Here is a 24,369-nt window from a genome sequence, read left to right as displayed (position 1 = left end):
TTTTTGTGATTGTTCATGTAATTGTCACCTCAAAATATCAATAGGCTAATATGGCAATAACTGCAAAAGTAAACCTTCCGGAGTAAACTAAACAACTTCCCCGCAAACTTCATATTTTGCTATCGAGAATAGGCATCACGTGACATTCGACGTCCGCATTCAAGAAAAAGATGGATTGTACTATCTTGATGCCATATTTGGGGTAAAATCAAGTATTTTGGTGTAAAAATTTCCAGAAACCAAAATAAAAAAGCAAAATATTTGATCAAAAAGTATACCATTGGGTTATTCCAGAAAATAAATATTTAGATGCATGTACACTCGCGATCGCTATGGAGTTCGGAATTCCGAAATTTTTGATCAGGAAATGCTGGAAATTCAGACTCAAAGTGTATAAATACAAGATAAAATACAGTAAAAGATAGTTATTTCGGAAAATTCCGTGATTTTGTATACATTTTATTATATTTCCAAGCTTTCTCCAGTAGTCCTTCCAGTAACATTGGCAACTGGAATTCCAGTCATTTTCAGGAAGCAAACCTGGAAATCCAGACATTTCTTTTATTGGCAATTTATTAGGGTGTGTCGAGAGGGTGTGTGCACTTATTTTATAGAGTGTAGCCCATTGTATTGTTGTTGAAATGTAATGTTTTGTAAAATGGGCGACATGGTTACACCCTCAATGGTTTAGACCATAATTGCGGCATGTGACTTACATTCATCCGACTGACATTTTGAGACAAAATGGTTTTATTTCATCGGACAGTTGATCCCGTTGTACAGGAAAGGGAATCAAAAATGATTTGTACCCAAAATTACAAAATATCTTTAACAATTGCTGCAATTGAATTGCAGATCGAATCAAAATAATTGTCCTATGATGCACGAAATAAACGTAGGCCAAAATAACGTTGGTTATTTAATATTTCAAGGTTATCATGGTTATTACGTGCACAATAATGACTGTAAAACATCCTGTATTTGCGATTCACAGCATAAAATAAAGGAATTTAATTGTGTGTAAATCTAGCCTCAATTACTGTTTTTAAAGTGCAACAACTTAATACATTAAAACTAGAGCGGTTACCGCACCATAGCTGAACCATGGGCTTTGGCAGTATATTGTGGTACATGGATCACCCTCAATGACCTTTAATGAATTTTAAAATATTTAAACATGTTTAGAATGTCATAAGGATCATTGCATTTAAATATCAGTTCAATTGGAGCATTTTTGGAAACTCCACCTTTGACCCCTTTATGACACCTTAATGACCTTAAATGAATATTAAATTATTTTAAACATGTTTAGAATGTCATAAGGATCTTTACATTTAAATTTCAGCTCAATTGGAGCATTTTTAAAAACCTGACCTTTGACCCCTTTATGACCCCTGAATGACCTTAAATGAATTTTATAATATTGTAAACATGTTTAGAATGTCATAAGGATCATTGCATTTAAATTTAAGCTTAATTGGACCATTTTGAAAACTTGACCTTTGACCCCTTTATTGACCCCTTAATGACCTTAACTGAATTCTAAAATATTTTAAACATGTTTAGAATGTCATAAGGCATAAGGCAGAGTCTGGTCATAAGGATCATTGCATATAAATTTCAGCTCAATTGGAGCATTTCGGTTAAAATGACCTTTTTTGACCCCTGTGACCCCTTGGATGACCTCAGACGTTAGGAAATATTTTTATTACATTCTTTACTCCTTCCTCTTTCATTTGACACCACTTGGGGGTTCATACCTTCGTGGCATTTAAAGATATGTCCATTTCAGACCAAATGGTTGGTAAGTAAGTAAGGAAGTAAGTAAGCAAGTAAGTAACATACACTAATATAGGCTGATACCATTTCATGGTTCAGCAAAAATTCAATTGTTATCAGTATAATTATAATGCAGTTTATTCTCTGCTAAGCACCTAAACTCTAAATTAAACACACCGTCACTGAATTAAACGCTTGCTTTATATCTAAAAATTAACACCCGTGATTAACACACATTATATATGTTAAATTAATAAATTTCTGAATTTACAATGTATATAGCGCATTTTTCCAGAGGATTCAAAGCGCTGTAATTTCGCTGCGTTGAGAACCTGAAATATTTTATGCGTTTATTATGGTTTTGAGTATTTTTAATCCGATGTTATAAGATTTGTTTAATTTTCGTGCCTGTAGAACACATTTTGAACAGTGTTCAGTGTTAAATTGATTGTCAGTATTCGGTTCAATTGTTGAACACAAACAAAATGTTCAAATTAAATTTAAAGTTTAGCACAAAAAGCGATCAAATGGTGTTCCAAAAACGGCGTTGCATAAATGTGTGCAGAGGGTGTTCTGTTGAGTCCTTCAACACAAAAAACGATGGAAATATTAGTCGAACGCGTACGCGATGTTCATAACACAGTACGTACATGGCGTGCAGGATGGTCATACCAGCGATATAGAATAAAAAATACACACATATCAACGGATTGTACCGTAGCACAACCGACGGAGTGACACGCATTGGCGATGTCAGCGCTGGTATAGTAAATTCACATTTTCTTTGCTATACCTCAGTTGTTCGGCTCAAAATTAAAAGGGGAGATCTCTGACACTATAAAAGCTAACGTTTTATGAAAAAGAAATACCATTCTATTTTTATGGGAATGTTACAATATGCATGGCTTTAACTGGCTAAATGATGAAAAATATGTCTCTGCCATATAAATGTGCATGTAACTATAGTTTTGTTAAACTATAGGCTAGTACGACAAGTTGGCTGAAATTATTATAGCATTGACAAATGGCGAATGTTGATTATATTCCTATATTGAATGACTTAACAAAGCCGTTTCGTACAATATGTCGCACGTGCAATTATAACTCAACAACGGTAATGAGATAAAATAAAATTAAACATGTTAAATAATAAACAGTACAGATGCTTGTGTAACAATTAATAGGCCGATTGGTGATAATCTCAATAATGATTATTATTAATATCTTTATTGATATATTATTTTAATAATAATTATTATTAAAAGCTATTTAATTGCAGCAATTATTATTAAAAGCTATTAAACTGCAGCAGCAGCAGCAGCAGCAACAACAACAACAACAACAACAACAACAACAACAACAACAACAACAACAACAACAACAACAACAACAACAACAACAACAACAACAACAATTATAACAATTAAACTGAAAAGTAATCAAATTGTACACCTGGTTTGAAAAAAGAGGCATATTTAAGTTACATGGATTAAAAAAAATCTTCAAGTACACGTATAGGTTACTGTTCGGTACTTTGCTATTATTCTTGGTTAGAAACTGTACACCACGAAAACACAAAACGTTTTTGAAATTATTCGCAAAAGAAAAAGATGCCAGAAACCGGGTCGGGTCATAACCAGCAAACACGCAACGATTTATAGAAATTCAAAAGGTTTATACAGAAAAGGGACCATAAGCCCCAGAAAGGCTACTGTTTTGGACCGTGAAACTCCAAAAGACCCCAGAATTTTACCAAAACAGAGCACTGAAAGACCCTTGATTTTGATAATTTTAGCTCTAAAAGACCCCTAAATCGCCCAGTCATCATATTTCTGGGGTTTTCAAGCGATTTTCAACCAGAAAGCCAAGAAAGACACTTGATTTTGACTGTTTGCAACTCCAAAAGAGACCCCTATATACCTGTTCGCTACTCTAAAAGACTTTTACCGGCACACACTGTCAGCTGAGTCAGCTCCCAAAGACCATCCACCTCAAAATTCCGGGGGGAGCCAAAAATTAGACTTCTCCGTAGTCCACTTGCCCATTTTGTATACTCTGATGGCTATTACTAGTATTAGATTTAAGCATAAAACTCTGATTTGTATTAATTTGTGTGCAATTGATAGATTTTCACATCTGATCTTTTCAGTCACCGTACGTCCCTGTGTTTGCTAAACTGGTAGATTCCAAAATCAGAATTGTTCAGTATTGAAGTGAGCCATTATAATTTATGCAAGATATGTTGCATTCAATAACATAGGCTTACATATACTTTTACTTTTACTGTCACTAATTATATAAACTCTTTATGACCTTTTTACTGTTAATTAAAAAAAAACTTCAGTATAATTTTGAGTCCAACAGGACGCGTTCATCATGATTAATAATAACATATTTTTATTTTATCAAAATTCTACTGTGGCATAGTCTAACCAAAAATATGATGTACCCCTCCGGATTGCCAACATGCAACGGTCCCGTTTGCATATTTATTTGTCAGAAAGTTGTCAAGACTACTAAGATAAATATCGCATGAAGAGATAATTGAAACAAAAGATCATATATCAGCATTCCTTGAGGTCATTTTCAATCATTCGTGAAGAATGACTTCATTGGCCCACTGCGACTTCCGATTCTTCATCTGAACTGCAACACCATCTGACACAATTGATATATCTCTTTGTTCAATCATCCCTGGTTCAATGTTCATGTCTCATATTTCTGTAATTTTTGCGACTTTTATGGGCTGTATCAAACTGATTAATGCCCATCTTTAAAGATGTTTATTGAAAATCCCGCTTCCTCCATTAAAATAATGAGACATTGGGTCGCATCCTCTTGAAATAAACCACGAAAAATGTTTAGTAGTCATCAACAAAATTTACAATGTTTACTATTAAGAGGAACAGACAAGACAATGGAAGATAAAAGGTCAAGGATCAGAATTCCTCGGGTCAATAAGAAGATAATTAAATAGTCCGAAAGGTCATTAGTCCAAAAACCCAATAACATAAACCCTAATCCATACCCTAATTCTAAAGTTCAACCTATCCCAAACCTAAGCTAAGCCCTATATTATTCTAAACCTAACTCTAAACATATTAAAGCATGACTCTAAACCTAACACTGACCCTCCTAACCTTATATAGCCAACCATATCTCCAACTTTAACCCTTATACTAACTTTAACACTTACACACTTAAAACTACGGGGTCAAAAAATGACCCAAACGGGGTCATTTTTGACCCCAGCATAGTTATCAACTAAACACCATACCACTAACGGGGTCATTTTGACCCCATTGGTCGGGGTCATTGCAATGACTACGTATTTGGGTCAAATAGTAACCCCATTGGGGTCAAAATATTACCACATTTCGGGGTCAAATGAAATGACCCCTTCAAAAGGGTTGCCTTATTGGGTTACTTAATGACCTCATTTCGGGGTCAAATGAAATGACCCATTTGAAAGGGTTGTTTTATAGGGTTACTCAATAACCACATTTAGGGGTTGTTTGGATTTTTTTAGTAGGCCTATGGTCATGCTGGTCCCACCATGACATAAGTGTGTTTCTGCACAGAGAAAGCATTACATAAACAGCAAACTGCAAAATGCGTCTGTGTATCACACTCACACACAGTCAGTCATCGCCTATGACAGTTCACGTATTATAAGCTTACATGATATAAGCTTATAACAACTGCAGCCAAGACACCAGCCACGACAGCATGAAATTGGAATGAATCTGCGTGCATAGACAAGGGTCTATGCATCCTTGCAGTCTCACTTTTCAACTAACTTTTCATATTCCATCATGCAGACAAGCACACACGACAATCCGCTGAGCTGCACAATCAGAACAAATATGGCGCTGATGACCACGTGAGCCGATGCACACCGTGTGTGCAAATAGTTCCGAAATGCAAGTCATTATAAAGTTGACAAATTGGGTAACTTCGGTCAAAAAATTAGTTTTATTTATTAATCAACAAACATTAATTGCAGCTCATGTTTAAACTCATTCATGAATTGAGATTTTCAAAGCGGAAGATTGAAACTGATATCAATGCGCGACGGTATCGGCAAAATGACCACTAAGTTTTTGACCTCGTGAATGTGGTCAAATTAAAACAGTACAACCCCCTTGAAGGGTCAAAACAACCCCAAACGTGGTCAATTCAAAATGACCACGGAAAATATAACCCCGTAGTTTTTAGTGTGTACCTCATCCCTAACACATAACCTAAAATACCCTAAAGCCTATAAACTTAAACCCTTATCAGACTGTGACCCTTAGGACTATAATAATGGGCTGTTCCCCATTACATAATACGCTGGCCCAGGTAGCGTAGCCAGGATTCATCGGCCATAAGAGTCTAAACTAGCTCAATTGAGCTGGCCATGATAGAGGGGCAGCCAAATTTTTGCCCCATTTGTTAAGTTTTTGTCTCAATTGCCGTCCCCATTTTATCCCTGACAATTGTCTGGGGGAAGTTTGCCCCGGCTCCACCTACGCCCCGGCGCTGGCCCTTGCCACCCTAGGTTGATAGTTTGTCAAAAGAAATGACTTTCTTGATCTCAGGAACCACCGAACCAATATGGTTCTTTGTGCTCAGTTCATTTGAATGTTGTTTTCTGAAAATCATGAAAATGGTGTTATTTTGTACTGTCCCATCTCTCAGACCTGTGCATGTGCATGTTTCAACTTTCCAACACAACTTTGGGGTTACGCGACCAACGGTTTGGGTTAATTTACACCAAAGGTTAAAGATCGTTTTTCTTGAGGGAAAATTGGAAAGTTGAGATTCTGTCATGGCATGGTTAGATGAGGCTGTACTACTAATTATATATGATTTAACTGGATGCAATCATAGTGGAACGAACTGGAATTTAGAACTTGATAATCGATGATGGACAGCATACAAACGCCAGACAATCTTAGCGGTGATAACTTTGTTTTTTTATCTGACAGTTCACAGTATCCCTATAACATGACAAATGTATTATCTTACACATTCCTTTGCTTCCGTTGACAACATGCAGTATACCGAAACGAGTTTGCACTGGGAATCATGATTATCATTATGTTAAACTTTAATGTTGAGTCCAAAGGTATTATAAATTGACCTATACTTCACATTGAGATTTATAACATCCGTAAGCCACCAAATTTCACTGTAACAAAAGCGTAAACAAGACAATTTAATATAGGCCTACTTGTCAACAAATGTGACATTGACCCCTCTCATGAAATCCAAGCATCCCGGGCGGAGCGATGGATGGTCAAAATTGTGTCTGCCAATTTTCGAAAAACTTCTATAACACATACTCGCAAACTTCAATGGTACATAAAGTAAGGTATATTCAGATGATGAGGTACTTTAATACAATGTGGCACATAAGATGGTAATATCAAAATAAATGCCACCTTAATTTACGTACAACATCATCTTATGTCCTAGTGCTACCTTAACCTTGTCGTACCAATGTACGTTCAACAAAAGTATTAATGAGATGGTGCGTAATTTAAGGTGGCACTTGAGATGATACGATACGTAAGTTAAGGTGGCACTTATCTTAAAAGATGATGTGGTACGTGTGGATACGGTATCTCTGTAAAATAAAGATTTATATGAGGTACGTAAAGTTAAAGGAGTATTTCGTGATCCTAGCATCCTCTTTTTATGACATTTATAGGTAGATATCCACGTAAAAAGCTTATTCCCAAAATTTCAGTTGATTCAGATTTTGCATTTGCGAGTTATGCATGATTATGTGTATTACTATTACCGTGCTCCATAGACAATGTGTTGTAATTTCACGATATCTTTGCTAAACGAATTAATCTGCAAGAATTTTTTTGTACATAAACATAATGTAGTCAGAGGTTTCCAGTGATATAAAAATCTCAACTTTTTTTGAGAAAAGTTGGGGGATGATGCTGTGGATCACGCCCTTTTAAGGTGGAACTTCAAAAGAACTGGTCCCATGTGGTGCGTAGGTTAAGGTGGCACTTAAGATGATGACACGTACTAGATTGCATTTAAAGATGATATGGTACGTAAATTAAGGTGGCACTTAACAGTGGACTTCGGTTGTATATATAAATGCGCATATATAAATGCGCACGTGACATCTACAAGTCGCCATACCGTATTAAACGATATAAGGTACCCGGATGTACATGACAGGTCGCAAGGAAAATTGCTTTTGCAAAATAGTGGCATTGATTGCAAAGGGTAAAATAACTTGACCCGAAAGATAAACTCTTTATTAACGTTTTCCATCACGGAAAAAAAAAAATTAACTACGGAAAAGCTAGATATAGCTGATTTACAAACTTATATTTCATAATTTCCGTGCTAAATGGGCGTGCCAATTGGCCATATCTATGACGTAGTGCTGGTTTCATACTATCATGCTGCTTGCCGCCGAGCGGCGTGACACACGCGCATTGTAGACAAACAGACACAATCAAGACTTGTGAATGGCTGATAAGTCATGCCTCTTGTCGCAACGGCATGAAAGTATGAAAGGGGACATGATTGGCTTTAAGGTCAGAACTGTGCAGGCGGCGGATGACATGATCGAGCCGGCAACTTGTGAAACCGCCCGGCCGTATGGCATTTTCCAATATAGTCGGTTAATTTTGTGGGGTTCATTATCGAACCCCAACGGTTTTAGCTTGTATTTATATTATTTATCAACATAGGCCTATTTGTTTGTGATATTTCAAGCGTTTTAAAATTTCAAAATAATCCCATTCAACACGGTTGACGATGAAAATTTACTGAATTTAGAGAATGCAATGCGGCCACCACCTGGAACTGTGGTCGCAATTTCAGTGATTGACAGTGAGGTAACACGAACATGGCACTGGCCATCTGGTCACGTGCGCATTTATATATGCGCATTTATATATACAACCGAAGTCCACTGCTTAAGATGATATGATAAGTTGAAGGTCCCACTTAAGATGACATGGTACGTCAGTTAAGGTGGCACTTAAGATGATGTGGTACGTCAGTTAAGGTGGCACTTGAGATGATGTGGTATGTCAGTTAAGGTGGCACTTAAGATGATGTGGTACGTACGTTAAGGTGGCATTTAAGATGATATGGTACGTCAGTTAAGGTGGCACTTAAGATGATATGGTACGTACGTTAATGCGGCATTTAAGATGATACGGTATACGTCAGTTAAGGTGGCATGAGTGAAAGCCCCACTTTTGGTTCAAGTTCCTTCGGGAATTAGTCAAGGTTAAAATTTGTCCATGTAAATTCTGTCCCGTCTGTCATCAAAGTAACAGGTGTATTGTCAGTTCTTCTGTGGAGAACTGACCAGTCGGGGCTTCCTGTTTAAGATTATATGATACGTAAGTTAATGCGGCATTTGAGATGATATGGTACGTCAGTTAAGTTGGCATTTAAGATGATAATGGTACGTCATTTAAGGTGGCATTTAAGATGATATGGTACGTCAGTTAAGGTGGTATTTAAGATGATATGGTACGTCATTTAAGGTGGCATTTAAGATGATATGGTACGTCAGTTAAGGTGGCATTTAAGATGATAATGGTTTGTCAGTTAAGGTGGCATTTAAGATGATATGAATCGTCAGTTAAGGTGGCATTTAAGATGATCACGGTTTGTCAGTTAAGGTGGCATTTAAGATGATATGGTACGTCAGTTAAGGTGGCATTTAAGATGATATGGTACGTCATTTAAGGTGGCATTTAAGATGATATGATACGCCATTTAAGGTGGCATTTAAGATGATATGGTACGTCAGTTAAGGTGGCATTTAAGATGGTATGGTACGTCATTTAAGGTGGCATTTAAGATGATATGGTACGTCAGTTAAGGTGGCATTTAAGATGATGTGGTACGTCATTTAAGGTGGCATTTAAGATGATATGATACGTCAGTTAAGGTGGCATTTAAGATGATATGGTACGTCATTTAAGGTGGCATTTAAGATGATAATGGTTTGTCAGTTAAGGTGGCATTTAAGATGATATGGTACGTCATTTAAGGTGGCATTTAAGATGATATGGTACGTCAGTTAAGGTGGCATTTAAGATGATATGATACGCCATTTAAGGTGGCATTTAAGATGATATGATACGTCATTTAAGGTGGCATTTAAGATGATATGGTACGTCATTTAAGGTGGCATTTAAGATGATATGATAAGTCAGTTAAGGTGGCATTTAAGATGATATGGTACGTCAGTTAAGGTGGCATTTAAGATGATATGGTACGTCAGTTAAGGTGGCATTTAAGATGATATGATACGTCATTTAAGGTGGCATTTAAGATGATATGATACGTCAGTTAAGGTGGCATTTGAGATGATATGGTACGTCAGTTAAGTTGGCATTTAAGATGATACTGGTACGTCATTTAAGGTGGCATTTAAGATGATATGATACGTCAGTTAAGGTGGTATTTAAGATGATATGGTACGTCATTTAAGGTGGCATTTAAGATGATATGGTACGTCAGTTAAGGTGGCATTTAAGATGATAATGGTTTGTCAGTTAAGGTGGCATTTAAGATGATATGGTACGTCAGTTAAGGTGGCATTTAAGATGATATGGTACGTCATTTAAGGTGGCATTTAAGATGATATGATAAGTCAGTTAAGGTGGCATTTAAGATGATATGGTACGTCAGTTAAGGTGGCATTTAAGATGATATGGTACGTCAGTTAAGGTGGCATTTAAGATGATATGATACGTCATTTAAGGTGGCATTTAAGATGATATGATACGTCAGTTAAGGTGGCATTTGAGATGATATGGTACGTCAGTTAAGTTGGCATTTAAGATGATACTGGTACGTCATTTAAGGTGGCATTTAAGATGATATGATACGTCAGTTAAGGTGGTATTTAAGATGATATGGTACGTCATTTAAGGTGGCATTTAAGATGATATGGTACGTCAGTTAAGGTGGCATTTAAGATGATAATGGTTTGTCAGTTAAGGTGGCATTTAAGATGATATGGTACGTCAGTTAAGGTGGCATTTAAGATGATATGGTACGTCAGTTAAGGTGGCATTTAAGATGATATGGTACGTCAGTTAAGGTGGCATTTGAGATGTTATGGTACGTCAGTTAAGTTGGCATTTAAGATGATAATGGTACGTCATTTAAGGTGGCATTTAAGATGATATGGTACGTCAGTTAAGGTGGTATTTAAGATGATATGGTACGTCATTTAAGGTGGCATTTAAGATGATATGGTACGTCATTTAAGGTGGCATTTAAGATGATATGGTACGTCAGTTAAGGTGGCATTTAAGATGATAATGGTTTGTCAGTTAAGGTGGCATTTAAGATGATATGGTACGTCAGTTAAGGTGGCATTTAAGATGATAATGGTTTGTCAGTTAAGGTGGCATTTAAGATGATATGGTACGTCAGTTAAGGTGGCATTTAAGATGATATGGTACGTCAGTTAAGGTGGCATTTAAGATGATATGGTACGTCAGTTAAGGTGGCATTTAAGATGATATGATACGTCATTTAAGGTGGCATTTAAGATGATGTGGTACGTCAGTTAAGGTGGCATTTAAGATGATATGGTACGTCAGTTAAGGTGGCATTTAAGATGATATGGTACGTCATTTAAGGTGGCATTTAAAATGATATGGTACGTCAGTTAAGGTGGCATTTAAGATGATATGGTACGTCATTTAAGGTGGTATTTAAGATGATAATGGTTTGTCAGTTAAGGTGGCATTTAAGATGATATGATACGCCATTTAAGGTGGCATTTAAGATGATATGATACGTCAGTTAAGGTGGCATTTAAGATGATAATGGTTTGTCAGTTAAGGTGGCATTTAAGATGATATGATACGTCAGTTAAGGTGGCATTTAAGATGATATGGTACGTCATTTAAGGTGGCATTTAAGATGATATGGTACGTCATTTAAGGTGGCATTTAAGATGATATGATACGTCAGTTAAGGTGGTATTTAAGATGATATGATACGTCAGTTAAGGTGGTATTTAAGATGATATGGTACGTCAGTTAAGGTGGCATTTAAGATGATATGGTACGTCAGTTAAGGTGGTATTTAAGATGATATCCCAGCTAACCAAATAACGTTCTCAAAACGTTCTGAGAACGTACCGTTGACGTTTTCTAGACGTTTCGATAAAACGTTTTAAACACGTAATTTTGTTGAAGGTTTTTTACGTTCTAAAAACGTTATTAAGAGACGTTCTAAAAACGTTTTCACAACGTAAACAACGTTTTAAAAACCTTTCTTTCAGTCACCCAGGACGTATCCAGGACCTACAGAAAACGTATCGGACGTTGGAGCACGCAACAAACGTCCTACGAACGTTGTAGAAACGTCCAAAACGTCCTGAAAACGTTATAGGAACGTAAAAAACGTATTGTATATTTTGTTTTTTATTGCAGGACGCACTTATGTTAAGTTTCTACTACGTATTTAGAACGTTATAATGACGTATTGAAAACTTGTATTAGTACACTTTACAAAAGTACCAAAAATATCATACATAATATACAAAACTATAGGTCCGGCTTCTAGAAGAAAAAACGCGGTCCATGGCAGTTTTACAGTGACCAAGTGACGAAAACTCCGGACGAAAACTGTAGTATAAACACGAGAACCGTTTGTAGTGATACGTCTACCATGATGATGATAGTATTCACACCAAAGGTAATACGTATGACCTCAACAGTTACGTGTTCGACAGCAGCAGCAGGTTCTTTATTTTACCGGCAGGAATATCCGCATGATCCCGGGAAAAATATACACGATAAGCAGAAACACATCCCTGTATGACAATACCTGTTTGGGATAATTATTATGTTTGCACCTTAATAATTCCGCCAATACATGTACCAACAAGACACTTGCATTACAAACACTACAACACACTTTCCGTTTTCACAGGGAAATGGTTAGTCGGTAACACAAATCAAGGAAAAAAACATCACTATAGGCCTACCTGAAAATGTCACTTCTTGGAAAACGTTGATGCTTTGATAATATATATAGAGGAATTATTCCCGGAGCCATGTATTACAGTGAGATTCCGGCATGTTAATACAGTTGATACATACACGTTGTACACAGTACTGTACTGCTTTGGTGAGTGACCGTTAAGGTCAAGTTCAACCTGTTGCATTCTTTCCATATTCTGCGTGGGTGCTATTATAGTCTTGCTCTTGAGGTCAAGACACAAAGTGAAAGTGTATGTGTATAAGCACATATACACCGTTTTCATGGGACCATTTGAAATCTTTAACTTCCCTTTCACTTTTTGAAATGTTTGCGTTCTACGTGTACATATAGGCCTATAGAACTATGCATGAGTATATAAATACAAAATCGCAATAATTATTTAATAATTTTTTATTTTATTATATTGACTCATAGGCCTATGCAAAATGCAAATAAACGCGTCATCTTCTTGTACACGTTTATGAATAAATTAAAATCAAATTTCTACTTGTAGAATTTAAATTCTTCTTTTAGGCCTACATTCTATTGTACATTTCCAATATTCTATTGATAAAGAAACGTTTAACAGACGTCAGCATAATATGTTTTGAGAAAGTTGCAGGCGAATGTTTTATACACGTCGCGAAATAACGTTCATTTTATAACGTTCACAACACGTCCTGTGAACTTACAAATAAAACGAAATTAAAGCTTCAACATTATAACCAAATCGCAACGTTTTAAACACGTTTTAAACACGTTTTGGAAGACGAAGACGTAAAAGACCTAACCAGAACCTAACAAAAACGTTTTGTAAACGTTTTGTGTTTGCTGGGATGGTACGTCATTTAAGGTGGCATTTAAGATGATATGATACGTCAGTTAAGGTGGCATTTAAGATGATGTGGTACGATATTAACGCTATTTATACTTAATACTTGAGCGAAATATGAACAAGTGTCCCAGGGAATTTTGCACATGATTGTTGATAACATGGTAGTCGCACTTTTTAGACTTACTATCAGACTATAGGCCTTTAATATGATAATAATAAAAAATAGACACATTCTGGCTTAAAGTTAAAAGACAACACTAGGATCTACAAAATCTATCAGGGCACAGTTCTTTAACCTCAATACATTTGTACATATATTGAATGATCTTTGAAAATTTGGGTACAAAAACGCATACTCTGCAACTTGAGGTCAAATTTCGCACTATGATTGTTTAATTGAGGTTATTGAACTAGGCCATTGGGATGAGGCCATTGCGGTCCATAGTGCAAGTAGGTCCTAAACAATGCTTAAGTACAGACAAAAACGTTGCCATGACAATTTGTCTGAATTAAATAGACACGTTTTCTATATTGAATTATTTATGGGCCATTTATATCTGATACCATTTAGCAAACCTAATAGTGTCTTTGAATTTCTTTGAATCTAATTTGTATTCCCATTGTATAGTAAACAAATTGTTGATACACAGATTCGACGATAGCACACAGAGAAATATGTGGCATTGACCATAGTGTTTTCGTGTGTGACACGTATACAGGTCTACATTCTTTGCCTAAAATTTACACGTAATGTATATACTATTCGCAAAAAATTGGCTAACAAAACGTCCGGCTTTTTTTGTCAAAAATTGGAATCATGACGTAATCTTATTTTTTTAAATAGAAATTCGTTTTTGTGAAAAAAAGATTCATATTATAACGAATCTATCAAAATTATTTGATATCAGAAGGACATTCCTCGTATTCAGAATGCAATTCGATATGTCTGGTGTACTCTCATATCCTAGAAAAAATATTGTGCAAACGTTGCTATCTGAGCCCTTAAGTTTTGATACAATATTTTGCAACAATGTTTACAAAACACTGTTTTGCAATAACGTGTTTTAAAACATTTTTAAAATGTTGTTTTAAAATGATGTTATATAGTGTCGTCCTTTAACATTAAAATGTTTTCATGAAATGTGAAATATATATAACTCAACATTTTAAACATTTTAACCAAAACCAAAACGCGTTAACAGGTTTTGTTTCATAAATATTTTTGTATCTACTGGGATTTTAATAGTATAACGCAAGATATTTTTGGTGTTGTTCAAAAATTATAATTTAAGTTTATCTGTTGTCATTTGCGCACCGATGTGACCTTGAAAATGATAGATGATATACGTGGTGTAAAGAATGGAACTTCTTTCAATAGTATAGGTAACACTATAGCGAACATGGTCTCAACCCCAAAGGCATAACAAGTTTTGCAATATAAGTTTTTGTACCCAATATATTTAGAGGTCATTTAGAGGTCAGAACTGTGTCTCGGCAGATGAGCTTATTTGATATCCTTATTAAAAGTGTAACAGTTGAACCCTGACATTTCAAGAGACAAATTAACAAATAATCGAGTTGCCATGTAAATGGAATCGGCATACAAATTGTTCGTATTCACATATCCGGGATTCACATATTCATTGAAATTCAAATTCAATAATTTCAGAAAATCCTTCACTGTTATAGGAATAGGGTTAGGCTATATAAGCATACCAAGGTAGGGTTTAGGGTAATTATTATCGCTAACGTTATAGCACAAAGGGCATCATTCCATATAGTTTTTAACGAAGTTCCTGCGAATCTCAGTTCAATTTTATTCATAATATATTATGCATATTTTAAGACGGAACCTTAAATTAGAACTTATTTCAGATGTTTTTATTTATTTTTATTTTTTTTAATTTAAGATGTTTTTTTATAATATGGCACAAAAAACTGTAATATGGATCAATATTATAATTGATAAGTTAAAAGTATTTTAAAGTATCAAGATTTAAAAGTATATAAATTATAGCCCTAACCCTTACAAGCCAGCTAAATTTCAAGTTTCTACTTTTATAGATGAGTCAATACAAGTTTACAAACGCCTACCGGTATTTCCCCGGGGGAGGGGGCACTCCCTATCTGAAATGGCAGGGATGTGCCTCGGCCATGTTAAAAGTAGGGGGCATTCAGGTCAAATGTACAATTACAAAAATATGGGGTCATTCAGTACACAACCTGGAAAAAATGGGGTCATTCGGTATGAAACTTTGAAAAAAGGATGGTCATTGGAGTAACAAATTGAAAATGGGAGTCATTGGGTACAGGATTGCCAAAAGAGTATCATTAAGTACACATAAATAAGTGCCAAACTGCGTAAAAACTGCGTGGCCACCTTGGAAATTTGAGAAATCTCATTATTTCTTGAGGAGAACACAAATACCACCTAAATTTGGGAATTAAAAAGGGGGTCATTGGGTAGCAGGACTGATAGAAAAAAGGGGGACATTGAGTACATGAATTTTTTTAAAGGGGGTCATTCCGGGGGGTCATTGGGTAATAGGTAGGACAATAACACAAAAAAGGGGGTCATTGGGTACAAGCCGGTTTGAAAAAGGGGGTCTATCCCGAGGCACATGATGCATATCTGTTATGGAAGTGCCCCCCCCCCGGGGTATTTCAACTACACATGTGTTTATGCACGTGTTTGTGTTGAACAGATATGGAAAATTCTTAAAATTGATTTATGTCTATTTGTTTTCATCTTTATCATGTTGTATTTATCACCCGGGATTTATCAGTACCGTATCAGATGTGTATTTTGTAGTAGGCCTATCCTAAATGTTCCAATGTTTGCATACCGTCCATTCGTCCGAAGTTCAAAATTACCTCTGTAAAACCAGTTGAGGGCTTACCATCAACATCACAATCATCAATTCATCATCATTATGATAAATCAAACGATAAACAACAACAACAACGCATCATGGTACATGGGCTTATAATTATTGCAAGTTCCATAATGATCTACAAGCCCACATGTTCACTCATATCATCATAATTCAAACTATACACGTAATCAATTTTTATATTCGATTTGTTTCAAAAGGTTCTTTTATATTTTTAGGATTGTACTCAAATGATATAGATAGATCATTGCATAATAAACGTAATAATATTTACTTATTCAATTGCCGATCTGTCTGGTGAAAAGAACAAATGAAATATGAAATATGAAAGACCTCACAAACAAATAAAAATATGAAAGATATTAAAGACCTCACAAAAGATTATACATAGGCCTACTAAAGTAACTATAGCATACTGAAGTAATCTTTAGGTATGTTGGCTTTATCACGTACATGTACAACATATACATAAATGATTGATTCGGTTTAATTACTACGCATGTTTGAGAATGTTTCATCCATATGTAAAACTTTACCCACATACACGTGGAAATAGTGATCTTGGTGATATTCCGTTTAAAATCCATACACCCCTATGGAAGACATTGCCTTGATCTCCCACACAGAGGGTACCCGGGTACGGTACATAGATTTCAATTGAGTCACCCATTCAGGGAACCCCATTTGAAATTTACGTATGTGGAAGATTAAGGGGGTACTACACCCCTGCTCAATTTTGTGCCTATTTTTGCATTTTTCTCAAAAATTATAGAGCATTGGTGACAAGTAAGATATGTATATTATAGGGGCAAGGACTACAACTGCTACACTGGAAATTTTATTTCAGCACAGACAACAGTTGTGGATTTAGTCAAAAATGAGGGAAAACCAATATTTGGTCAATAAATCAATAACTACTTGCCTTGAGTTGCTGAATTCTCAGTTCAGTAGTTGTAGTCCTTGCCCCTATAATATACATATCTTACTTGTCACCAATGCGATATAATTTTTGAGAAAAACGCAAAAATAAGCAAAAAATTGCCTAGGGGTGTAGTACCCCCTTAAGGTCATATCTTCCATAGGGTGTATGGATTTCAACTGGAATAGCCCATACTCAGCGCATAACTGCCTTGTCTCCGTTTTGGGTCAAAATGAAATTTTTGTGACCACCATTTTCAAGTGAAATTTCATTTAGTGTCACAAAGCCGTAGTATTTAAAGTTTCCAACGCAAATACAAAACGTTTTCGAGATTATTCGCAATACGTTAGAAAAGGTTGCCAGAAAACGTTTAAATGTCGGGTTATATTAAGCATTTTTGTAAAGGGTATAAACCGTTTTCATAACATTCAAAAACATTCTTGTGAAAACATATAATGTTATTTAAGTGTTGACGAATATTTGGCAATAAATGTTTGCAAAATATATTTTGCAATAACATTTTGACAACATTTTAAAAGCGTTGTTGTAGTGTGTTTTCATACAAATCGTTTTAAAAACGTTTTCATGACCTTTGGGTAACCCGACATAAAATGTTATTTAAAAAATACGTTTTTACCAAAACAAAAATCCAAAATATAACCCGTTTAGAACGTTTTAAAAAGGTTTTGTGTTTGCTGGGTTATCATAATTATCATGTGGCCAAAATGGTAATGAGGTAGTGTTGATTCACTTCACTACATAAAACTCGATCATGTTCATGATGTTAAAGAGCTTTAAAGGAAAAACATACAACAAACAAAGAAATAGAGCTGAAATACTATATATCCTAACCCTAACCTTAAAACTATCCATGCTCCTGCATCATGTACATGTAATGCTAACATTAGGCTACAGACTAAGTACATGGCACCTAATGTTACGAAAGTGTAAATGTTATTGTGTTTTATTGTTTCAGATCATGCATTATATACATGACGTCACTGGCGTGCCAAAAATGTGCGCACCTGTGTTTGTAAAAGTAAAGTGTCAAACACAATTCCATATGTTTAAATATCCACTGTATTTTCATTGATGGGTGTTATATACCAATTCCGGAGCAAACATTAGTGTTGAAAAAATCTTGTCAGCTCTATTTTCACATTTATTTGTATTACCATCGTGTATTACACGATGTAGAATCCAGAGTACCTGGGTAAGAGCGTCAATCCTGGGGAGACCATGGGCATGATAGGGACTGGTACATTCCCCAGCCAAATGTTGTTCTTGTCAGCCACTTTTGGGCAATTTGGACCACATCCCTCATACACTTTTCAAATCGGATTGACGCCGATGATGCAGGTACCAATCTGCGGTAACGACCGGGTACCCACCGCGTGGGAGACCCATGCTATTTAAGAATCTGATTGTGTATTTAGGTACATGAATTATTGTCAAACTTAGTCACCCGTTTCATGGTGAACCAAAAGTGTAATGTGGTCAAATAAAATTAATGTTTCCATACCTCAAGACCTCAACATGTGAAGTTAATGTACTTTGATCAATGAAACCAACAGAAAACATCCGATTCGTTGGAATGTGAGAACATTTCCCCACAATACCCACTTGCCAGAAGGGAAATCGTAAATCTTTTCAGAAATCAAAAAATAGGAAATAGGAGATTACCTTTTTTGTACTTAAAAAAAATCTTATTTTTTCTTTTCTGGTTTCTTATTTATGTAAATCATTTTTTGATTTGATTTGATTTGATTTGTTCGGGTTTTGACAACCCCGGATAACCCAAGAAAGCCTCTATTGGAGCTTATTTCCATGGGGGTCCATTTGATCACTTGGACGGGTTAGGAACAGTCAGGGGTTCTTATCACTCTGCTCTTTTCGAAACTAGCTGCGAGATACATACAGGTATGGCTCAGTCTGTACACGGGACCGACGGTTTAACATCCCCTCCGAAGGACGGAGTACTTTCATGATTCATTAACCCAATTCTATAAATGAAGCATTCAATGCCATCAGATACTGTTACGATACGATACTCACTACCCAGGGTAGTGTAGGCCTACAGACAGTAAATCCCCGGGGGGGGGGGGCACATCAATTTGAAATGGATATAGGTGTAGGGCTGGCACTTTCGCACTAAGGGGCATTCGGTGAGAGCAAAATGTAAAAAATATGGGGTCATTGGGTGAGAGCATGATTTTTGGCATTCGGTGAGAGCAAAATGTAAACAAGGACCGTTGGTAACCGTAGCGGTCGCTGCGGGACAAGGAATTCAATTTTGCAGTTATGGTGTCTTTGAAGCAGGTTTAAGTTTGACCCCTATTTTGACCTGTAACCCCTCTGTGAGCTTAACCTTTGAGGGCGCTCATCTTAAAATAATGCCAGAAAGGGTATTTCCATCCACACCAAAAAAAAAAAAAACCAATTTCGGACACTTTTGATGTCCAAACGATTTTTGGGAAAAAAGCGTCTTGACATCAAAAGTGTTCGGAAACCGATTCGGACACTTTTGATTTCAAACAATTTTCGGGGAAAAGCGTCTTGACATCGAAAGTGTTCGGACACCGATTCCGGACACATTTGATGTCCAAACTATGTTCAGGGAAAAAGCGTCTTGACATCAAAAGTGTTCGGACACCGATTCCGGGCACTTTTGATGTCCAAACGATTTTCGGGAAAAAAGCGTCTTGACATCAAAAGTGTTCGGACACCGATTCCGGACACTTTTGATGTGCAAATGATTTTCGGGAAAAAAGCGTCTTGACATCAAAAGTGTTCGGAAACCGATTTCGGACACTTTTGATGTCCAAACGATTTTCGGGAAAAAAGCGTCTTGACATCAAAAGTGTTCGGAAACCGATTTCGGACACTTTTGATGTCCAAACGATTTTCGGGAAAAGGCGTCTTGACATTAAAAGTCTTCGGAAACCGATTTCGGACACTTTTGATGTCCAAACGATTTTCGGGAAAAAAGCGTCTTGACATCAAAAGTGTTCGGAAACCGATTTCGGACACTTTTGATGTCCAAACAATTTTCGGAAAAAAGCGTCTTGATATCGAAAGTGTTCGGAAACCGATTTTGGACACTTTTGATGTCCACACGATTTTCAGGAAATTTTCCTTAATTCTTGTCAATTTCCTTAATTCACCTGAATTTCCTGAATTTCCTTAATTCTCTTCAATTTCCTTAACTCCCCTCAATGTTCCCAATTTCCCTCATTTTCCCAAATTTCCTTAACTTCCCTCTATTTTCCCAAATTTCCCTTAATTCTTGTCAATTTCCCTTAATTCACCTGAATTTCCCTAAATTCTCTTCAATTTCCCTTAACTCCCCTCAATGTTCCCAATTTTCCCTCAATTTCCCCTCATTTTCACAAATTTCCCTTAACTTCCCTCTATTTTCCCAAATTTCCCTTAATTCCCCTCAATTTCCCTTAATTGCCCACAATTTCAATTAATTCACCTGAATTTCCCTGAATTTCCTTAATTTTCCCAAAATTGCCCTTAATTTCCCCCATTCCCCTCAATTTCCTCATTTTCCCCACTTTTCCCAAATGTCCCTCAATTTTCCCCAATTCCCCTCAATTTCCCTTAATTGCCCACAATTTCAATTAATTCACCTGAATGTCCCTCAATTTCCCTTAATTTTCCCAAAATTGCCCTTAATTTCCCCCATTCCCCTCAATTTCCCTCATTTTCCCCACCTTTCCCAAATGTCCCTCAATTTTCCCCCATTCCCCTCAATTTCCCTTAATTGCCCACAATTTCCCTTAATTGTCTTTAATTTCCCTTAACTTCCCTCAATTTCCCTTAATTGCCCACAATTTCCCTTAATTGCCCACAATTTCCCTTAATTGTCCTTTATTTCCCTTAACTTCCCTCAATTTTCCCAAATTTTTGAGAATCGTGTAATACCCCTTTAATTACATAACTAGCATATTTCCAGTACAGTATGGGGCCGGTATAGGCCCTCTCCCTCACCAAGTACCATAGCCATGCGACAAACGATGAGTATAATTGCATCCAAAAAATCTAAATTTCAAAAATGCAGAAAATTGTTGAAAATCGTGTAATGCCCCTTTAATGACCTAATTAGCATATTTCGGGACGAAACTCTTTTCCAGTATGGGGCCGGTATAGGCCCTCCCCTCACCAAGTACCATAGCCATGCGACAAACGATGTTGACGTAACAGCATTTTTAGCGTTTGTTACTAACGGACGGACTAACGGACTAACGGACGGACTAACGGAGAGACATGGTGACTTATAGAGCTGCTACCCGCAGCTAAAAATATGGGGTCATTGGGTGAGAACATGACCTTTTTTTAAAAATGGAATCTTTGAGTGAGAACCGAAACAACGCTTCAGAAACCTAGAGAATTTCTAGTTCTAAATATGGCTTCAAATTTCTTAGTTTTTTCAAAATAAGTAACAAAATCAGTGATAAATGAAAGTTGCCGTTCAAATTGAACTTGTAAGGGTCTTTGGGTGACAGATCAAATGGAAAAATAGGGGTCTTCGGGTGACAGAGCATGTGTTCGTAAAAAATATGGGGTCTTTGGGTGACAGCGATGCTAAAAAAGGGGGTTTTAACAGCCCTATACATACGCGTCACCTCCAAAGTTGGAGTGCCCCCCTCTGGGAGTAAATCGTTACCCTGATAAGGAACTGGCTGCGAGTGAGATCTTTGCCCAACAAGTCAAATGCAGTATGGAGAGACCGGGTAATACATTTTAGATTGAACCGGGACCTTTTGATCGCACCTTTTGATCGCACCTTAACGGATGGGCCACACTTTTCAAAACGAAAAACTATATATAGAACTTCATCGATCTAAAGTTTTAGCTTCAAGTGTTCCCTTAAGATGATAGACCCTCCCTCGGGTCCGTGGAGAACGACTGGTAATGTAGATTACATAGCATTAAAAAATCAGCGCTCAATGGACTTTCGCGTTCACTTATAATACGAGTATATTTCTATATTGCTGCATGGTTGACTGTGGTGGGTGTAATTAGTGGCGTCGATTTGTGGATGAAGAGGAATGGGTTTTGGCATTGAAGAAAATAAGGGGGAGTTGGCATTTTTTTCATAAGGCATTACGTAATTATTTATTGTTACATTATCCAGAGATGGAACCGAACCGAGACTGGGGGCCAGTCTATTAAGATGACAAAGATGGTTATTTATTTATTTATTTGTTTATATTTTCTTATTGTATAGGGGGAGGACCAGGATGCAAGCCTGTGTCACTGAGGAAAGATGAGAAGTTTGAGGACTACTATGACACTAAAGAAGAACTGGGAAAGTAAGTGCAGTTATAAAAGGAAAGAAACCAGTGTTTTATTGTTAGAAGTTTACTTAGAACATTCGGCCGAAGCCACGCAAAGCCCATAATATAGTGCTCAGAGGCTACTAAATTAATTAAAGGGATGCAAACCGAAGAGGACGGGAGAGTGATGTGGGAAGAGGTCCGATTTTAGATGCAGGAGGGGAAACCGGAGCACTCGCAGAAAAATCTGCGAGGACAAGCATGGATCGGCAAACAAACTCACTTGAATAATTATGTGGCAACGCGGGAAATTGAACCCGGGCCGCAGCGGTGAGAAGGGAGTGAGAAGACTCGTCCTCCCGTATGATACTAAGAAAAGGAAAGCAAGCGTTAGCAACCAATCTCTTAAATTGACCGATTGAAACATTTCAATCTTTTAACGATTGATGATAGGAATCAATCTAAATAGATTGAAAAAATACATTGAAATGGATTATTGGATTTGCTCTTTTTGTAGAATGATTTCAGTATCCAAGGCATTTTTTTCAATTGAAAAACATTTTTCCTTAACTTCGGTCGGCAAAAGATTGAAAAACAATTAAAACTAATCCTTTTGACCATGTTGACTAAATATTTAATCTTAAAAGATTTGTCCCTAACTTCAATTGCTAAAAGATTGAGAATCACTCCTGTTGATTGATTGATTGCTTGATTGATTAAATTTATCAATTGGAATAATTCCACTTAATATTCAGTACAAAACGATTTGTCCCTAAATGCAATCGGTAAAAAGATTGAATATCAATCTTTTTGATTGAATATTCAAGTGGAAAATTTGAGATTGTACGCTATCTTCATTAATTTGAGCTATAATACAGTGAGAAATAATGCATAAAATGCATAAAATATTCAGCATTATGCAACTTTATTTCCAATGGAAACACTCACTCTCAACATCTCACTCTTTTGAGTGTTAATGATGTTAATTGCTACCGGTATCTTGTTCACTCTTCCACAGTGCGTTTTACTCTTTCCAGAGTGGAATTTAAGAATTGACTCCATTTTTACTCTTGTCATTTCACTCTATTTACCGTAAAACCTCGTCTACAAGCATAATATAGAGTGCTTTTGATGATAGCTAAATAAAACCAGGCGCCATCCATCGACAAATAATATATCATGGAGTTTGAGCAAATAAAATACGCATGTATACTAAAAATATTATTGTAAAACCAATCTATTGTATAGGCTTATTGGCATATTTACGGCTGTTTCATCAAAACACTCGATAGGCTTGTAGACGATGTTTTACGGTATATATAAATTATAGAGTTATATCTCTTGTTTACTCTTTTACTACTGTAAATTTCTACAGTAATCATGGTAATAGAACTACATTTCTGTGTAGAAAAACGCATCCCTCACAATTTGAGGTCAGCGTTTGTACTATGAATTATTAGATAGGGGTTATTGAACTTTGCCACTGAAGATGAGAGCCATTGTGAAAGTTTTGTGCAAATCATTTGAACTTGCCCTGCATGAGAGGATCCCTGATAACGATTTATTCATTAACCCCCTCCACTCGGGTGTCGACTGCAGACGACAAGTTTCAAATTTTTGTTGAAAATTTAAAAAACTTAAAATTGTAAATTATCATGACCA

General features: G+C 36.3%; 1 protein-coding gene across 1 annotated transcript in view; it reads left to right on the top strand.

Annotated features, from left to right (window-relative positions):
• LOC140168168 (myosin light chain kinase, smooth muscle-like) overlaps window positions 1-24,369 on the top strand; it is a 145,531-nt gene that overhangs the window by 12,019 nt on the left and 109,143 nt on the right. The window contains exon 2 of the mRNA XM_072191497.1: window positions 22,659-22,743. Within this exon, the coding sequence (XP_072047598.1) occupies window positions 22,659-22,743 (85 nt within the window). The remainder of the gene's footprint in view (window positions 1-22,658; window positions 22,744-24,369) is intronic.

Source organism: Amphiura filiformis, chromosome 13 (assembly GCF_039555335.1).
Source record: "Amphiura filiformis chromosome 13, Afil_fr2py, whole genome shotgun sequence".
Lineage (NCBI taxonomy): Eukaryota > Metazoa > Echinodermata > Ophiuroidea > Amphilepidida > Amphiuridae > Amphiura > Amphiura filiformis.
Note: the sequence above shows the minus strand (reverse complement) of the source record. Positions and strands in the feature narration are given on the sequence as shown.